The sequence below is a fragment of the Lissotriton helveticus genome, chromosome 3_1 (genome assembly GCF_964261635.1).
Source record: "Lissotriton helveticus chromosome 3_1, aLisHel1.1, whole genome shotgun sequence".
Taxonomy (NCBI): Eukaryota; Metazoa; Chordata; class Amphibia; order Caudata; family Salamandridae; genus Lissotriton; species Lissotriton helveticus.
In genome coordinates, this window is record NC_136061.1 from 963,897,902 (window position 1) to 963,918,420 (window position 20,519).

At 49.0% G+C, this 20,519-nt stretch overlaps 1 protein-coding gene across 1 annotated transcript in view; it reads left to right on the forward strand.

Annotated features, from left to right (window-relative positions):
• DRC11 (dynein regulatory complex subunit 11) overlaps positions 1-20,519 on the forward strand; it is a 951,413-nt gene that overhangs the window by 913,190 nt on the left and 17,704 nt on the right. Inside the window, exons 16-17 of the mRNA XM_078681371.1 lie at positions 8,321-8,407; positions 10,142-10,319. Coding sequence (XP_078537497.1) covers positions 8,321-8,407; positions 10,142-10,319 — 265 coding nt within the window. The remainder of the gene's footprint in view (positions 1-8,320; positions 8,408-10,141; positions 10,320-20,519) is intronic.

The window sequence follows — 20,519 nt, forward strand, 5'->3', positions numbered from 1 at the left end:
AGCGTGAGCTAATCTATTTTTGGACAGAAACGCGTTGTTTATGCCCCTGCATTGTCCAAGCAACGTTTTGCAATTCGTTTTATTAGTAATTTCAAGGATATGCTTGTACCTTCCAACAGCAGCCAACATGCCTTTTTCAAGGGTATAGGCGTCTTATCCATCAATAACCGATGAACTCAAGGTGATAGTAAAAAATACACCGCCTATAAGTGCTCCTAATCGATGATGGGTAAAAAATGTTTTTAATAGTTTTGGTTCAATTGATCTCAAAGGCTATATGTTGGAGATACACCAGTGAGGGTTGTAATGTAATCAGTGAATCAATAATCTATAGGATAACAATCTAGTTTCAGTCTTAGATTAAATATGTTGTCCATCAGGGCTGTAGACATTGTTGCATCTTACAACATATGTTGCCATCAACATTGGCATAATTTTTAGACCTCAAAAACTATTTTAGAAGGACCCCGGAGGTCCATCACAATGCACAGGACAGCAGATGCTGATGGTTGAACACTTCCAAGTAAAGTGATATTGTCAGCATCCACAATGTCCCCATAAACCATACATTTCCACTTTCCACGCACATCCGTAGAGTAGATATTGACAGTTTTAATATGCTCCAGTGCAGAACATATATCAGCAGTTTCCATAAGGACGCAGTAACGCATGTATTACACAGAGTCCAACAATGCTGCTCTTTAGGCAATGACCTTGTATTCTGGAAGTGTCCCTTGTACTGTCAATGACCGCCCCGAACATGGACCTTCTGATGCTGCGGGATAGACCTCTTTACTGAATGTTACCCCTGTGTCCAATACAAACCCTGCTGAAGTCTCTGTGCCCCTCACGATATATGACCAGTAGATTCCCTCCCAAAATGGCACAACCCCGCATGCCTCTCCTCCCTCCCCCAATTCAAGGTTCCCAATTCTCCAGACCAACCTCCCAATAGAGGGCAAAAGACCAGCACGCCCAATTTAATTCGGCCCCTTCCCCTGGAGAGAACTCACTTCATTTTGGGCAAGTTATCCTAAACCATCCTCATGTCACCTTAATTTCTCTATGTCCCAGGACAGCACCTAAAGGACAGAGGCGCCATCCAGTGTCCGAAACAGGCCGTCGTTCACTTCCCGTTGTCTTTCATCATCTCAGAAAAGAGCACCCAGTTCGACCACCCAAGGTCATCGTCCCACCTCTTTCCCTCCTACTCAAGGTTAGCCTTGCAGAGTTCAGGCTTTGCCGGAGAGCTCCATAGACTCCTCCGTGGCAGAGCTTTACCATTCAGCTGAGCCCCGGTTCATGTTCCTTCAATACAGCCCCCAGGACAGTTCGGAGGATGTCCTCCCGCTGTGGAGTGAATAACACAGTTCACCTCCCATCCTTGATTTGCCTTCCTTCATTTCCCAACATTCACTTCTTCAAGGCAGGCACTTTGGATAGCACACTGACACTCTCCGCCCCTCGTCCCTTCTCCCCCACAATAGAGTACGGATCTCAGGTCATGTCCCTCCTCCGATTTACCTTCCTACCATACTCGTCAGATCAGCAACGCAGTCCAATGGGAGTTTAGTCCATTCCACGCTGTCCAGACACCTTATCTGTCTCCAACTGGGCTCCAGACTCTTCACACATGCTGGTTTTACAGCTCCCATACTTAGTCACATGGAATATGAGCAGCATTAGAACATTTTTGATGGGCCGCGCCACCACACCTACAGGCACATCTGCTATTCTTGCCAGTAACGCAACTCCAACATGTGGCCCAGGGAAGGCCTGGATAATTATTCTTAAATATGATGAGTAAGTCTTTCAGCTAATGCTGATTTCTAGCACCTGGAGTTTGTCCCGCGCTGTAAAATCAGTGCGAATGCCATCACACGCAGCATTGCGTCTTACTGTCGCTCAACTAGAAGGAACTACATAGAGATTAATGATATGACTCTTGCCCCATTCATGGATGATTTTAGCTCCCTCTCTCTGTCAGACCCCAATACCGCAGCATTAGGCCTATCTAACGCTTTATCTACTGAGATAGATACCCTAGCTCCTGTCAAACTACACTATTCAGCCCGAAAGAGTACCTCGCTGCCCTGGTACTCTAACCGTCTCAGGCTTCTGCGGCAGAAGTGTAGACAAAAAGAGAGGTCCTGGCATGCTCACCCTGACTCCTTGGGAAAAGCCCAGCATAACTCACTGCTGAGGGAATATAAGAAGGCTATAGTGGAGGAAAAAAAGAGCTACTTCACTAACCTTACTGCCTCCTTAAAATCATCTAGAGATTTGTTTAAAATTGTTGAGACATTATCGGCACCCAAAACGGCTGACCCCACAGTCGAGACACAGGAGCTCTGCGATGATATCGCGAGTTTCTTTCACTAAAAAATTGCCGATATTCATAACTCTCTGGAAATTCTTAATTTGGAGCTGGATGTTAACTCGACACCTCCTTTTCCTCTGCTCTCTCCCTCTCAGGATGAGGCTACTGAAGCCTATCCCAAACCGCGTTTCTTTGGTTTTCCTCATCTGACCCTGGAAGATCTAAATTGTCTCCTTGATGATATTAAGTCATGTTCGCCCTTAGACCCCTGTCCTTTAAAAATCTTGAAGACCTGCAGAGAGGTGGTCCTCCCACCTCTATTAGAGGTTATGAACATGGCTATCATCCGGGGGATCTTTCCCCTATCTTGGAAAACAGCAGTCGTCAAGCCTCTGCTTAAGAAAGCCTCTTTAGATCTGGGAGTCTTAAAAAACTATCGTCCCATCTCACTGCTTCCAGCCCCGGCCAAGATACTTGAGGCCCATCTCAATCACCATCTGTCCACTTTTCTGGAGAGCTCTAATTTGCTGGACATCTCTCAACATGGGTTCCGTGCTGCACATAGTACAGAGTCTGCCCTCACGGTTGTGATTAACAACATCCGTTTTGAGGTTGATAGGGGACACTCTACTCTGCTGGTGCTGTTAGATCTCACGGCAGCCTTTGACACCCTGTCCCCGTCAATCCTGATTTCAAGGCTTGAGGGGATTGGGGTGGATGGCACTGCTCTCAGTTTACTTTCCTCCTTTTTAAACCAAAGAGAGCAGAGAGTCAAGATGGGCAACTTTCTTTCTTCCTCCCAGTCGGTACAATGTGGGGTACCGCAGGGCTCTTCGCTAAGCCCGCTCCTTTTCAACATCTATGTTACCCCACTTGCTAATGTGGTATGATCTTTTGGATTTGAGGTACTATCGTATGCCGACGATACCCAGATCATGGTTTCCATCAATCAGTCGGTTAACGATTCAGCCCTCAAATTTAGAGCATGCATGGAGGCAGTCTCACAATGGATGGTACGGAATTTCGTAAAGTTAAACGGGGAAAAGACGGAGGTTCTAATTTTTGGAAGAAATCAGGACCTATGGTCTGAGGATTGGTGGCCATCCTCCTTGGGGGACTGCCCTCACCCTACCCACTCCGCCAGGAATCTTGGAGTACTGATTGACTCGGCCCTCTCATTCGACCCCCAGGTCAACAGAACGGTGTCCACCTGTTTTGCCATCATTAGGACTCTGAAAAAGATCACTCCGTACCTGTCCCATGCAGCTCGGAAACAGGCAACAGTTGCCTTGGTCTCTTCCAGGCTTGATTATTGTAATGCCCTTTATAGCGGCATCAACAAGAGCTCTGTCCATCGCTTGCAGATGGTGCAGAATGCCGCCGCCAGGATTGTCTTGAACCTTCCCAGGCTTGCTTCGGTAACTCAGGCCAGGAAGGATCTCCATTGGCTCCCTATACATTCCAGGATTTCCTTTAAACTCCTTTGCCTGGCCCATAGGGCTGTATTTGGCTCAGGCTCAGAGGGCGTTAGATCTCTTCTCCCTACCTACATCCCCAGAAGAGCTCTTCGCTCAGCCTCCAAGAATCTGCTTTCGGTTCCCAGATTTCTGAGGGCAAGATGAAGAGGAAGAGCCTTTTCCACTCTGGCTTCTAGGCTATGGAACTCCCTCCGTCCTGAACTTTCCAGTCAGCCTTCTGTGATGGTTTTTCGTAAACTTCTAAAGACCTGGCTTTTCTCTCAGGCTTACTAGTGGTCATGTATTTAGAAATCTGAGACTGTATGTCTGTCCATCTTTTTGCGCCTTGATGCCCTTTTTGGGCTAAGTTTGCGCATTATAAATTTCCCATTCATTCATTCATTCATTCAAATAGATGTTCTACTCGAGCAACAGCTTCCTCAACGTGAGTGGCAGGTTTCTCAATGCGATCAGGAGCGACCTGCAGCAAACGCAGGTGTTGAGAAATCTTGACGGGAGGTGGTCTACCGTATGATTTTCCTCCCTCGTGCTCGCCAACTTAACATTGGTGAGCCGCACAAGAGGAAAAACTGTACTCCGCCTCGCTTTGCAGAGTTTTTCAGAACTCCACGCTCTATGCGGAGCGGGCAAAGCTCTGTAAACTCCTTCGGCAGAGTGGAATTCATCGCCCACCCCTAGTGATAAGGCTAAGCTATGCGTATGCATTCCTGTATCCAGATTAATTGACAAACCCTCAAGCAACAATAGACAATATCAAAATGAATTGAAAAGTCATCGGTCAGCCAACAGAATACAAATCTGAAAAATATTGTCTGCTACAATTGATGCAGTCATATTTTAGCTGTGAGCCCTCTATCCGAGTGGGAAGGCTCATAAGGGTGTATGGGATCATATTCGTGCGATAATTATCTCAGGGAAACTATAAGCTTTGGTATTATAATGCCAGCCCTGCCTCTTGAACTGCAAAACATGCAACTACTTAAAGCCCTCAGGAAACGGGAATGAGTGTCCCTAGAACTGATGACACATCGTGATGGCGACATGCATCAACAGATATGAGACCCTTATTGAGTGTTTTACCAAATATTGATCTGGATTCATGAAAACTGGCATCAGATTAAGGAATCAAATATGCCAACCATAATGCTAACGCCCATCAAAAGCATATTGACAGGTCCGAACGTCCAGTTCTCTGCTTTGGTGAATCCATCACACAGAAGAGCAGTTCTTGGGTAACCTTCAAACCTCGAGTGCAAACTACACTAATCAATCCTTTCTAAAATGTACACCACCCACGCATACTGTATGTGTTTTATCACCCCTATGTCTGTTCTTATACATTAACATTGACACTACGTCTTGAAACAAGTAATTTCACCTACTATCAATCTGCATAAGTCTCTAAAATGACTGTATGGTAAACATCCTTCACAACGCGGTCAAAACACCGCAGTGCCATTATGATGCGTCTTTTACAACGAAAGTCGTTACCACGACTGGCGCTGGAGGGCGCTCTAGACTAAGGAATAGTAGATTTACTATTCCAACACCTTCCCTACTGTACGTAGGCTGGAATTGGAATAGTAAATCTTACTATTCCTAAGTCCAGCACCCTACAGCGCAAGTTGTGGTAACGACTTGCGTTGTAAAAGATGCGTTGTGATGTACCGCGATCATTTTGATCGCGTTGTAACATCATACATCCTGACTGTATATTTAGTATGTCATTACTTTGTTGTGTACAAACTGCAGAACATTTCTAGTGAGCCAATTGCCTCGTGCGTTCTGATGCTGGCCACTCATAATTACCTTCCCAGCTCTACACTGAGTAGTAAACCTCTGCCTTGCAGTGCCTCTGTACAGAGCCCTCCAGTCTGCACAATGAGCCTGAGGTTCAAAAGCAACATATCCCAGTGCTTCTGGGGCCTTGAATGAAAGAAAGCATTGTCTCTGGCAGAATGTTGATGCATGCTTAACAGTGGGCTTCAAGTGAGCGCTGCCCCAGCCAGCTCTACAAAGCTGCTATGTGAGTTACCCTTAGTAGGCAAGGAGGAGCCGAGAGCCGAAGTGCTGGGAGGCATGCTGCCTGAAGGGGCAGCGCACTGAAGACCACCAGATCTGCACCAGGCACGTCGAAGGCACTGCATGGCTCTGCCCCGGAGCACAGCCATTAATGGAACGCTGCAGGGCAAGTAGGGAATTTAGACTGCGTTATTGGGGACATGTGGTATGGTGATAATTCTAATGCACATGATATACATTGACTTAGCACATAACAAATACTAATTATTGTAAAATTAAAAAAGAGGTGTGTATCTACTGTTTCATGACGTCAGTGAAACACCTCCTCATCTATACTCTGCAAGACATTCTCTCACAGGTCTCCCATGTTCCGAACCTCACCAAACCCCCGGGTCTTGTCAAAATGAAGGAGTAGGAAGTAACACTACGAGCTTTTTAACTCTACAGCAAACACAGCTACACACGTGCCTCTGGGGGCTAGATACATACTGGGTGTGACCCCTAAAAAAGAGGGGATTCATGACAAGATAGTCATTGGAGCTGAGGCGTGTACAGTTCTACACTTGATTAGTGTAGCCGTCTCAATGTGGCACGGCCCCATACATTGACCGTGCAAATAAACGTTCTGCAAAATGTGGAATTTCACTCGACTTAAAACACAAAATCTTGTCTCAGAGGCAAGTACATCCCTTCATTGTCTCGGAGCCTGCCTGACACACATAATTCCTCTCTGATTGGCTTATTGATATTCGAAAAAAATGTCAAGCTTTGTTTTAAGATCTGAAAAGCAGCCTCTTCTTGAAGCTCCCTAGTCAGAAGTGGTAAAAGAAGATTCCCCAAGTAGGCTCTCTGCATATTGAGAAGGAAAACGAAGGAAAGAATACAATCATATTTTCTGATTAATGAGAGACCCCATGTCTGAACTACTCTCACTCCAAAAACTATGATGAGCTCCCTTATGCATTTAAATATTTGTTATGCACTTTAAACATGCAACATGCACTCCCTCATCAGTAGTAAAGCAGTGTTGGATAGTGCAGTGAGCTGCTTTGCATGTGCTCACATTGCTAGGAAGAGCAGCCATTCCTGCACACGTCACATAGCGCTTAGATAGATGTCATGTCTGCACGAATCCCATTGTGTTCAGATGAGGCGAGTCCTGCATGTGTATCACGTGGTGGAGAGGGGGGTAACCAGGTAAGGTTCCACCAGCGTTGCAGAGCACAGACTAACACAGCATGCATCCCACATTGTCTCTATGCAGAGGTCCGCCTCATGGTCCACCAGCGTTGCTAAGCACAGGCCAGCACTGCATGCTTCCCCCATTGTTGCTATGCAGAGGTCAGGCTCATGATCCACCAGCATTGCTGAGCACAGGCCAGCACTGCATGCATCCCCCATTGTTGCTATGCAGAGGTCAGGCTCATGATCCACCAGCATTGCTGAGCACAGGCCAGCACTGCATGCATCCCCCATTGTTGCTATGCAGAGGTCAGGCTCATGATCCACCAGCATTGCTGAGCACAGGCCAGCACTGCATGCATCCCCCATTGTTGCTATGCAGAGGTCCGCCTCATGGTCCACCAGCGTTGCTAAGCACAGGCCAGCACTGCATGCATCCCCCATTGTTGCTATGCAGAGGTCCGCCTCATGATCCACCAGCTTTGCTGAGCACAGGCCAGCACTGCATGCATCCCCCATTGTTGCTATGCAGAGGTCAGGCTCATGATCCACCAGCATTGCTGAGCACAGGCCAGCACTGCATGCATCCCCCATTGTTGCTATGCAGAGGTCAGGCTCATGGTCCACCAGTGCTGCTGAGCACAGGCCAGCACTGCATGCATCCCGCATTGTTGCTATGCCTTGGTCAGGCTCATGGTCCAGTAGTGTTTATGAAGCCTGTAGCCTCTTCAGTAGTTAAGGTGATTCTGTCTTCATCATCATCATCATACTTTATTCGACAATTAAGTCCTAAAAGCATACATAAAAACATACATAAAACCACAGTTTTTCAATATAAAATTCCAATAAAAACAATTCAATAAATATCTAAGATTGAATTAAACTACTATAGACAATTGCCGAATATCAATTATTTTGAGTGCATAAAAGCAAAAATCATAAAACAAAATCCATCATTTTTAACAGTACAGGGGGTATTGCACATAAGTTACACAAATTGAGTAGGCCACATATTTACACACAGTCAGCAATAGTAATTCATCAATAATCAATAATCAGAGCCCTTCCGCAACAAGGCGCATTCTGTCACTAGATGTCCTCAGGATGGTAGATAACCCCTTGATAGCTGGTTTCCCAATCTCTTGATCCAGAATACAGCTCTGCCAATGGTTGTGCCTGAGTGTGGATGGACTCCCCTTGAACTCTTGCGGTTCGTGTATAGTAGATCGCATGTAAGTAGATGACCCATCACAGAACTCCCTGATATCCAAAGTCCGCCTCTCTAAACCTCGCATGGCCATTTTTGTGTCTGTTACAGGTCGCCCGACAGCTGCAGCCCTCAGTGGTGTGGATTGGAGATGCCGAAAAGACCTTCTACAAGAAAGTGCCCAAACAGGAGAAGGCGGTGAGGATCTTTCCCAAAATCTTTAATTTTTTCTCACTTGTGGTGCTGCACAGTAACAGTGGCTAACTTCACGTCTGCAGAGTGGTTTACATGTACCAGTCATGATCTCCTTATAGGTATATCTGCAGTGCAATCTTAATGCAATAAATCTAGCTGAACATATCTTCTGTCCATCACTCGTACCTCATTAAGGTATTGCTGACCAGCAAAGCTCAGCTACACGCGGCTCCACAAGAAGACACTTGATACCCCACACTGCCACAGAGAATCTACTGATCACCCTGTGTGTCTGAAAAGGTCTTGTTCTGAAAACACCCGTGCCTGCAGCTTCCATCTCGTGATCACCCCCACACGATCTGATGACATCATCATACCATCCCTCACGCCCGCCGAGGGCAGCTCCACACTGTCCCTCTCCTGTACATTTAAAGACTGCTGCTACCACTACAGCACTCCTCTGCTGATCACCCCCACACAAGCAGCAGGCATCTTCTGGCCATCCCTCAGAGCAGGAGAGGGCACCTGGTAACCAACCATACCACATGCAGATAAGATTGCCCAACCACCATTGCAGAGAGCAGCTGCTGACCACTCCTGCAGCTTAAGAATGCCTGGCTTGGTTGCCCCTCACATCTGCAGAAGACTTCTTCTAACCACAGCACAACTAAAGAGAACATTCCCTGACCACTCCCTTTGTTGCATATCTAGACCACCCCGTACATGTGTAGAGACTCTTCTAAACACCACTCAAACCTGTTCCTTTTATGAACAACACCAGCAGATGAAATCTCCTTAGCACCCTTCACACCTAATGCATTATTGACAGCCTCAAAACTTCAGAGTGCATCTCTGAACACTACAAGACCATTAAGATGAAGTCGTTCGAGTGTTGTATAGTCTTGACAAGTCTATACAACACTCGAAGGACCTCATCTTAATGTGAGAATACCAGAGGCCAGATCTATGGTTCCAGCAGGTATCGCGCACTAAAAACTGGCAATTACAGCTTTTGTACCCAGAATGCGAAAACAACCACACTGACCCACTAAGTAATACCAAGTACTTTTCCATATGCTTTCCCTGATTCCAATAACAAATCTGCTGACATTTTCCACCTGCTCATAGCAGGCTCAAGATGTTAGTGGGAAGGACAGAGGCATTGAGGTGGGGAGCAGATGGGTGGTGGGACAGGGCGGACTAGGGCAGCGGTGAGGCAGGCCAGCAGGAGCATTGTCTGTTCCCCTGTGGTGCTGCAGGGGTTAGGTAAGGTTCTGCCTGTGTGCCTGCCCGCCAGGCCTTCCCCTTTACTTGCAGTGGTTTCACGGGGAGAGGTTCTTCATCCAGTGAAACCAGGCTGGTGTCTCTGTTCCAGAATTTTTGGATGTAGAGACACAGGGTTACCTGTAATGGCCCTGGATGGGATACCACAACTGGTAATGAGGCCCCGTGTGGCATGCATAACTTGAATCCTTCTCACATTGAACGATGGCGACCTCTGATAGAACAAACTATGATCAAAATAGTGAATACAATTGATAAGATACTTCATTATACTAGAATTATATAACTACTTTAAATATTTATCTGCGATGTTCTTTCTGTACATCAATGTACAGTGTTATTAATACCAAAATATGCCATAAAAAGGCAATAATGTAAAAGATTCTCTTTACTCACACCTGTCCTCTGGCCATTTATCGATCTCTTCATGCATCTTCTATATTTCTCCTGAAGTTGGATCCAAAGCGACTGAAGAAGAACCTCCCCAAGATCCTGAAATCCCTGAAAGCCGAGGACCGGGTCCTGATAGTGGGAACCACCGAGCGCCCCTTTGATGCCGACATCAAGTCCTTCTGCAAGATCTACAAGAAGGTGATCCTGATCCCCAGGCCAGACTACGCTTCGCGGTTAGGTAAGGGAAGGCTTCCACGTGCTGGGATAAAATGGCTTAAGAGGCACATATATGAAGACTCCACAGGTGGGACGTTTGCTACAGGGGTTGACAAAGTTTCTTATCAAACTTTTCAGTCTAGGTCAGCAGGCAAGCTATGGATCTAGCTACAGTTTGGTTGCCTCTCGTGCCTCAGTGGTTTGTGGCTATTTGACTCTAAACTTTCGTTTGAAAATCATGTTATTCAGGTCACCACCCTCTCTTTCTACACGCTAAAGCTTCTGAGAAAGATCGTCTCATTCATCCCAGCTGAGCTACGCAAATTAGTGGTTTCAGTAATTGTTCTATCAAGAGCAGATTATTGTAATGGGCTTTTTATCAATCTTCAGAAAAAGTGCCAATCTAAACTACAGGTAGTGCAAAATGCTGCGGCTCGGCTCTTATTGAAAGTCCCAAGACATAGATCTGTATCAAGGGCGCTTAAAGATCTACATTGGCTGCCAGTAAAGAGACAAATTTAGTTTAAGGCTCTATGCATTGTCTTTAAAGCCACGCATGACATAGGGCCTGGTTTCCTAAAACGGAAATTACAACCCTATATTCCAGTCCGTCGTCTTCGTTCGTCCTTTGCTCATGATCTGATTGTTCCCAGGGTCAAAACTTTTTCCTGGGCGGAAGAAGTTTTCTGGTTGGCACAACCAAATTATGGAATTCTCTCCCAATGAGGTTGAAACCAGAAACACATCTGTTGGCTTTTAGGAAGGCTTTGAAGATACGGCTGTTCAGTCTCTAGGGTGCCTTTGAACCACCTAGTTTAATCCTGTTTTGATGAGCAAGCGCCTTGTCACCCTTGAGTTAATATTTCGCGCTCTATAAATCTCCTTTTCATTTAATTTCATTTCATATCTACTAAGATATGGTGCATTCCAGGTCTCTCCTTGTGCTAGATCACTTAGTGCAGTCCAGCTCTAAGGCAGGCATTTTTGGGCCGTGGTGCCTGCATTGCAGAAAGGTACACCTCCCTGCACGAAAACAATCCTCTGAACCTTTTTCCTCTTGCGGTGTGTGCTACAGAATGCAACACATGTAGAAAGAGGAAAAAACCAGGGGAGAACAACATATTACTCCTCGTTACACCTCACCTGTGAAGGCATAGCATTTGAACTCATTTTCAGGTTTACTAGCATTAGTAAATCTGGGAATGCGCCAAAAAAACATGGGTGGATGCGTGGGAACACCCATGGAACACCTTCCAAGGGCAGAGTAACACAAAGCAGTGACTTGTGCTTCCTTGCGTTACTCCAGATATACTAAGCCATGCAGAGCCACACAAGGTGGCTTTACTCGGCTTAGCAAATCTTACTGAAGCCAATCCGTTGCATTGCGCTGCCTTGCGTGGCACAGTAGCAATGTAAGGGCTTCGTAAATCTGGGCCTAAGTGACTAGCTAAATGGTAAGTGGTTATCCATTTTCTCTCTACTCAATTTTTATTGTAGTGCCATAAATGAAGAATAAACCCAATTGGGAGCTTGGCATTTCTTTTTCCAGATTTTCTGTAGACATTCTAAGGTGAGAAGTGACTACGTTCACCCCCATACCTGCAGCCGCACACATTAATGCAGAAACCCTCTAAAACACATATCCACCCTGTTAGACCTGTCTGCATCTGGGGATACTCTAACCAACATTATTTATTTTTGTCCCCCTTAGCCTCCCAGTGTTTCTATTTTTATTTTTATATAACCACCAGGATTTTTCAGTGCTGTCAGGGGGCTAGGTGTTCCTTGACTATGACGCCATTTTTCCCTCATACCCTGTGAGGCCTAGTTTAGCTCCTGGAAAATCTAGGGACACTCAGGAACCTAAAATGGTGTCCACCAACTGCCATAACGGACATTCCAGGGGAACAGGCCCATAGGCTAATATGAGGAAGGTTCCAGAAACCTCTAGTGGCTTCCAGAGGTCTCAGGCCACTCTATAAAAGGCCAGTGACCAGCAGCCATTTTGTGCAGTCTCAGGAGTGACCGGTGAGGAGAGAGGCGACCTGTGGAGGAGGATTGCGCACCAGTGGTGACCAGATCGACCTGTGGGCCGGCTGTTGCGTTATTGGGAAGTGCCCCCTTTCAGGCTGACCAAACCCCACTGTCACGTCATCCATTAACCGTGACCAGAGACATTGTGACCAGATTGTAAATTACAGGGTCGTGTTGTGAGACCCTTGCCAACGGCTATATAGCGACCCTCGTGTGTCCTGCACACCTGCCCTGAGAAGTATAGGCAGATCAGGTGGACATCGGACCAGAGCTCTGCTGACTGGCTGAGGAGTAAGGACAGTCCCTGTCACAACATACGCGACCGCCTCGCACATTGTGGTAACAGGCAGTGAAATCGATTGAGGCTCCTACCTGCTTGAGGCGCCGACACCAAGCCTGACCCAGGCGCGAGGGAAGTGCCCAGCTGATCTGCGTATTGACGGAAGAAGGCGGCGCTGGAGGAGGGGCGGAGTCCGGAGCCGAAAGGAAGCCGGCGGCATCACAGGAGGCACGCCTGAAGCCCACCCAGCTGGACGGAAGAGGCGGAGCCCGAGAGTGAGAGCGCCGTCAGCCTCGTCAACGGAGCAGCGAGAGCGCCGTCGGACTCGCCGGTGAGACAGCGACGAACCGAGCCTCTCCACGCTCTACTGTCCCCGCCTGACGATAACTCCTGCAGAGTCTTCACCCACGGCGCCGGAGACTGGTGACAGACCGAGCGACTCCAGCCGGGTGTCTCGCCGTGACTGAAGTAAGCAGGGGAGAACGAGGGAAAGCGGGAGGCGGCAGCGCCGGTTGGCCAAGAACACTAAAGCGGCAGTATTAAGAGAACTAGTTGATTATCTGAGGAACCGCCAGTAACTAAAACACGAGGAACTTGGCTATTAATCCTCCCAGTACATTTGAACTGCTATCACCAAGCTAAATAAAGGGGGGAAAGCAGTGTAAAGGGAAAACGAAGCATTAAGTTCATGTGCCTAGCATTGAAGTGTGGTAGGTTGAGCCCAAGGGTGTCAGGAGCGGACAGGGCTCACTTTTAAAACCCTTCCAGACAGTTATTCACTTTGAGGCAGTTCTTCCACAAGTAAGGTGTAGCCAGAGAATAGACAAAAAGGGAAGCCTTATTAATTTTACCGTGTCTTCTTTTAACCATCTAGCTGGTTGCATATTTTGCGAGGAACGCTGCTGGGGGTAGAAGCCTGTTGAGCTGATCTGGAAGCTGAAAGCAGAGGGGTAATGTACATGCCTGGGTTATGTAAAGTAACACATTGAACCTGTAGAGTGAATTTTCCCTTCTGTAAAGCTAATTGAAGAAGTATACTGTGTAATTAAGAGAAAGTTACCTCAAATGAAATGTACCTGTGATCAAGCCTTGCTGAACTGAGAAAAGTAGTGAAGATTGTGAAACTTGTATGACAACTATGCTGAACTAAATGTGTACTGCTTGTATCTAAGAAAAGAACAAAGAGAACTTTTATAAAAGGTACTAGTATTTTTCTAAACTGGTGTAGTGTCTTGTATTTTTAGTGGTCAGTCATTGAGTTACTTTGAGTGGGTCCTGTAAGCACTTAACCAAGCCTTGGAGTTTAGCTGTTTCCTCTACTGTGCCAGGCTACCCTATGTAGTCTAGGATACCCTAGGTCTAACATAATTGGTGTTTCAGCGGTGGGATTGCGGATTTGTGCTTACACTCACTTAGTAGTAACGCAGTGCTTACCACGGGACTACACCTGGAGTTTTCTCCCTGCAGCCCTCCTAATCTGAATTTTGTTTTTTTCTAAATTTACTCCTGGTGGTGGGTGGAGGTGACCCTCCGAGTTTCCTATCCTTGTAACTTACTTCGGGGTGGTTGTCCACACTCTTCACTGACAAGATGGAATTCGAAATGTCAGAGCTGGAGACCTATACTGTGGCACAGCTCAAGGATTTCTGTCAGGAAAGGGGAGTGTTCGTTAGGCGAGGGGCCAAAAGAGAAGAGCTCCGTACTAGTCTGCGAGCCTGGGTGGAAGCGCACACGGAGGGAACGGTAGAGGAGGAGGAATCGGACAGAGGTACTGTCATTGATAGGACTGCGGAATGTCCCCCGGGGGTGGGTGAGATGTCAATCAGCCCCAAGGCAACCTCAAGGGAGGGCAGCAGTGTGTCATCGAGAGGGTTGTCAGAAACCGAGTTAGCTGACAGGAGAGAGGAAAGACTGTTAAGGTGGGAAATAGCAAAAATGGAGTTGGAAGAAAGGAGGGAGGGGAGGAGGTTGGAACACGAGTTCAAGCTACGAGAGCTCGAATTCCAGGTCCCTAACATCACTCCAAATGGTGGCAGCGAAACCAAGGTGAACACCAGAGAACCCAGACCCTATTTACCCAAAGATGTCATGGCTAGCTACGTACCAAGTGATGATATTGCAAAATGGCTAGCCGCCTATGAGGTCTCATTGAGGGCCCATGGGATCTTGGAAGCCCACTGGGGGGGGTGGGTTATACAAATACATGCCACCTGCTGGCAGGGATACCTTATTGGCCCTGGAGCAGAGTGAGCAAACCTACTACCCTGCCATGAAGGTGGCGCTGATAAGGAAGTTTGGGCTAACCCCTGAGAAGTATAGGCAGAAGTTCCGGGGAAGCCACAAACTGGGCACGCAGAACTGGGTGGACTTTTTGGACTATGCCCGAAAGGCCTTAGAGGGTTGGGTGAAAGGCAGCGAGGTAGGGGACTATGAAGGTTTATATGACCTCGTACTCAAGGAACACCTACTCGAGAAATGTCTTCCCGAGCTACGACAGCATCTGGTGGACAGCAAGCTGACCAGCCCCAGGAAGCTTGCTGAGGAGGCGGACATCTGGGTTAGTACCCGGGTGTCATCTAGGGGGACTGGAGGGGATTCCCAGAAGTCTGGACAGGGCGCCCCCCAGAAGAAAGAGGGCGGGGATAATAGGAGGGAGTTCTCAAAAGGTCCACAAAATACTTCACAAGGAAGGGGCAGAGGATTCATCCCTAAGAGTAACCCCCCTCGCAACCCTAATCCTGGCCCAAGCCAGCAGCCAAGGGTTGTTCATTGTTTTGAGTGTGGTGGTGTGGGACACTATAAAGGAGATGTGAGATGCCCAAAAAGACCACCCCCTCCCACTGGAGGAAAAACCCCGGGAATAACTAGTGTAGTGCTCGGGGAGGAGATGCCTTTGGGTAACGGAGGGGAGTGGGCGGGTGTCACTTTAGTGTCCCTGGGTGATAAGGAGATGGTGCCAAAGACCCAACTGCCCTCTAATACTACCAAGTATGAGCAGTGGGTCACCATCAACGGCCGTAGAGGGGAGGCTCTGAGAGACACAGGAGCCAGTATGACTATGGTAAGGAGTCAACTGGTGTCTCCAGAGCAGGTCATCCCAGATGTACTCCATCCCGCCGTGATGGCTGACGGCAGATTGGGCCACTACCCTGTGGCCGAGGTTCCCTTTGAGTGGGGAGGGGTTGCAGGTCCACTTCGAGTTGCCGTAAGCCCTGCCGTGCCTGTTGACTGCCTGTTAGGAAATGATATGGAGCACAATGCTTGGAGGAGGGTGGAGTACCAGACTCACTCTGAGATGCTGGGACCCCCTGACTGGACCTGTGTCAGCACAAGGTCCGTGACTGCCCGAAGGGGGAGTTCACTTACGCTGGAGCCTGGAACAATGGCCCAGCCGGCTGCCAGAGAAGAAAAGGACAGGAGGCCGGAGGACCCTGCCTCGGCATCTCCACCTCGTGAGACAGACAGGCCACCTGCGGAGGTGGATCTGGAGTCCACAGGGGAGAATGTTGCTTCCCTGAAGAACCTACCCATCCCTACTGAATGGCATGTGGAGGGAGGTCCTTCCCGGGAAGAGTTCTGCAAAGCTCAGAAAGAGTGTCCTACTCTTGAGGGGCTGCGGCAACAGGCCAAAGCCCAGGCAGCGGGAAACATTGTAGGGAGCTACCAGATTTACTGGGAGGATGGACTCCTCTACAGTGAGCCCAAGGCACCTGGACATGGGACATCCAGGGCCTTGGTGGTCCCTCAATGCTTTAGAGCCTTTCTTTTGGAACTGGCTCATGAGATACCATTGGCAGGACACCTAGGACAGGACAAGACCTTTGCCCGGCTTGTCCCCCACTTTTACTGGCCTCGAATGAAAGTGGCGTCGGACACATATTGTCGGACGTGTGTGTCTTGCCAAGCCAGTGGGAAAACAGGGGTGAAGCTAAAGGCTCCCCTGGAACCACTACCTGTCGTTAGCACCCCCTTTGAGAGGGTGGGCATCGACATTGTAGGGCCATTGGATCCACCAACTTCAGCTGGTCACCGGTTCATCCTGGTTTTAGTGGATCATGCCACACGGTACCCAGAGGCAATTCCTCTGAGGACCATCACTGCACCCGCAGTGGCAAGGGCCCTGATGGGGATCTTCACCCGAGTGGGTTTCCCCAAGGAGGTTGTGTCCGACAGGGGGACTAACTTCCTTTCAGCATACATGCGGGCTATGTGGAAGGAGTGCGGTGTTACCTATCGGTTTACCACTCCTTACCACCCACAAACCAATGGTCTTGTGGAAAGGTTTAATAAAACCTTGAAAGGCATGATAAGAAGTCTGCCTGAGAGCCTGCGGAGGAAATGGGACGTCCTCCTACCCTGTCTCTTGTTTTCCTACAGGGAAGTGCCACAGAAGGGAGTGGGCTTCAGCCCCTTCGAACTTTTGTACGGGCACCCTGTACGGGGACCTCTCAGCCTGGTGAAAGACGGATGGGAAAAGACTCCCAGGAAGCTTCCCCAGGACGTGGTGAGCTACATGCTGGCCTTCCGGAGCCAAATGGCTAAGTTGTGGAAGCAAGCTTCTGACAACTTGGAGGCCAGCCAAGCAGTGATGAAGGAGTGGTATGACCACAACGCTCACCCAGTGGAACTGGAGCCTGGACAAAAAGTGTGGGTGATGGAGCCTGGAGAGCTTAATGCCCTCCAGGACCGTTGGACAGGCCCCTTTGAGGTATTGGAGAAAAAGGGTAAATCCACCTACTTGGTGGATCTTAAGACCCCGAGACAGCCCCACAGGGTGCTGCATGCCAATCGCCTCAAGCCACACCATGAGAGGCCCGAGGTTGTCTTAATGATGGTGACCGATGGAGCAGAGGAAGAGGAAAGCGAACCTCTCCCTGATCTACTCTCGTCCCAAGAAAAGGATGGGTCGGTGGAGGGAGTGATTCTCTCACCATCCCTGACTCCTGAACAGCAGAGAGATTGCCACCAGATCCTGGGGCAATTTTCTTCTCTGTTCTCCCTTGTCCCGGGTAGGACCCACCTGTGTACCCATGACGTGGACACAGGAGACAGCCCCCCTGTGAAATCTAAGATCTACAGGCTGTCGGACAAGGTGAAGGCCAGCATCAAAAGCGAAGTCGCTAAGATGCTGGAGCTAGGAGTGATTGAACCTTCTGGTAGCCCTTGGGCTAGTCCGGTGGTTTTGGTACCAAAAGCTGCCCCGCCGGGCACCACACCAGAATTGAGATTCTGTGTGGACTACCGAGGACTAAATTCAGTAACTAAGACAGAGGCTCATCCCATCCCTAGGGCGGATGAGCTTATCGACCGGCTGGGAGCTGCCCAATACTTAAGTACCTTTGACCTAACTTCAGGGTACTGGCAGATCTCCCTTACTGAGGGGGCGAAGGAAAGGTCAGCCTTCTCTACACCTCAGGGACACTACCAGTTCTGTGTGATGCCCTTTGGGCTCAAGAACGCCCCTGCCACTTTTCAGCGGCTGGTGAACAAGGTCCTTTCTGGAATGGAAACTTTTTCTGCTGCTTACCTGGATGACATCGCTGTCTTCAGTAGCAGCTGGGAGGACCATTTGCAACACTTGCAAGCTGTTCTTCACGCCCTGCAACAGGCCGGCTTGACAATCAAGGCCAGCAAGTGTCAGATCGGGCAGGGGTCGGTGGTGTACCTAGGCCACTTGGTGGGCAGAGGGTCGGTGCAGCCCCTCCAGGCAAAGATTGAGGCTATCATAGCCTGGGAGCCCCCCAAGACTCAAACTGAGGTCCGAGCCTTCCTGGGCCTCACTGGATACTACCGTCGCTTTGTGAAGGGGTATGGCACCATTGTGGCACCCCTCACTGAACTTACTTCCAAGAAACAACCCCCACGGGTAGTCTGGACGGAGGCTTGTCAGCGAGCCTTCATGACCTTGAAGCAAGCATTGTGTTCCGCTCCAATACTCAAGGCCCCTGATTTTGCTAGAGAATTCATTGTCCAAACAGATGCGTCAGAACATGGCATTGGGGCAGTGTTATCGCAGCTAAATGATGAGGGCTTGGATCAACCCGTGGTTTTCCTGTCTAGGAGACTACTCCCCAGGGAACGGAGGTGGAGTACCATTGAGCGGGAAGCCTTTGCGGTGGTTTGGGCTCTGAAGAAGCTGCGGCCATACTTGTTTGGCTCGCACTTCCTGGTTCAGACTGACCACCGCCCCCTTCGTTGGCTAATGCAAATGAAGGGGGAGAATCCCAAATTGTTAAGGTGGTCCATCTCCCTACAGGGAATGGACTTTAGGGTGGAACATCGGCCTGGATCGGACCATGCCAATGCAGACGGTCTATCCAGGTATTTCCGCCTTAGTGATGAGAACTCCCAAGGGATTGGGTAGCTCTCCCCACTTTCAGCTGGGGGGGACGCGTGTTAGACCTGTCTGCATCTGGGGATACTCTAACCAACATTATTTATTTTTGTCCCCCTTAGCCTCCCAGTGTTTCTATTTTTATTTTTATATAACCACCAGGATTTTTCAGTGCTGTCAGGGGGCTAGGTGTTCCTTGACTATGACGCCATTTTTCCCTCATACCCTGTGAGGCCTAGTTTAGCTCCTGGAAAATCTAGGGACACTCAGGAACCTAAAATGGTGTCCACCAACTGCCATAACGGACATTCCAGGGGAACAGGCCCATAGGCTAATATGAGGAAGGTTCCAGAAACCTCTAGTGGCTTCCAGAGGTCTCAGGCCACTCTATAAAAGGCCAGTGACCAGCAGCCATTTTGTGCAGTCTCAGGAGTGACCGGTGAGGAGAGAGGCGACCTGTGGAGGAGGATTGCGCACCAGTGGTGACCAGATCGACCTGTGGGCCGGCTGTCGCGTTATTGGGAAGTGCCCCCTTTCAGGCTGACCAAACCCCACTGTCACGTCATCCATTAACCGTGACCAGAGACATTGTGACCAGATTGTAAATTACAGGGTCGTGTTGTGAGACCCTTGCCAACGGCTATATAGCGACCCTCGTGTGTCCTGCACACCTTCCCTGAGAAGTATAGGCAGATCAGGTGGACATCGGACCAGAGCTCTGCTGACTGGCTGAGGAGTAAGGACAGTCCCTGTCACAACATACGCGACCGCCTCGCACATTGTGGTAACAGGCAGTGAAATCGATTGAGGCTCCTACCTGCTTGAGGCGCCGACACCAAGCCTGACCCAGGCGCGAGGGAAGTGCCCAGCTGATCTGCGTATTGACGGAAGAAGGCGGCGCTGGAGGAGGGGCGGAGTCCGGAGCCGAAAGGAAGCCGGCGGCATCACAGGAGGCGCGCCTGAAGCCCACCCAGCTGGACGGAAGAGGCGGAGCCCGAGAGTGAGAGCGCCGTCAGCCTCGTCAACGGAGCAGCGAGAGCGCCGTCGGACTCGCCGGTGAGACAGCGACGAACCGAGCCTCTCCACGCTCTACTGTCCCCGCCTGACGATAACTCCTGCAGAGTCTTCACCCACGGCGCCGGAGACTGGTGACAGACCGAGCGACTCCAGCCGGGTGTCTCGCCGTGACTGAAGTAAGCAGGGGAGAACGAGGGAAAGCGGGAGGCGGCAGCGCCGGTTGGCCAAGAACACTAAAGCGGCAGTATTAAGAGAACTAGTTGATTATCTGAGGAACCGCCAGTAACTAAAACACGAGGAACTTGGCTATTAATCCTCCCAGTACATTTGAACTGCTATCACCAAGCTAAATAAAGGGGGGAAAGCAGTGTAAAGGGAAAACGAAGCATTAAGTTCATGTGCCTAGCATTGAAGTGTGGTAGGTTGAGCCCAAGGGTGTCAGGAGCGGACAGGGCTCACTTTTAAAACCCTTCCAGACAGTTATTCACTTGGAGGCAGTTCTTCCACAAGTAAGGTGTAGCCAGAGAATAGACAAAAAGGGAAGCCTTATTAATTTT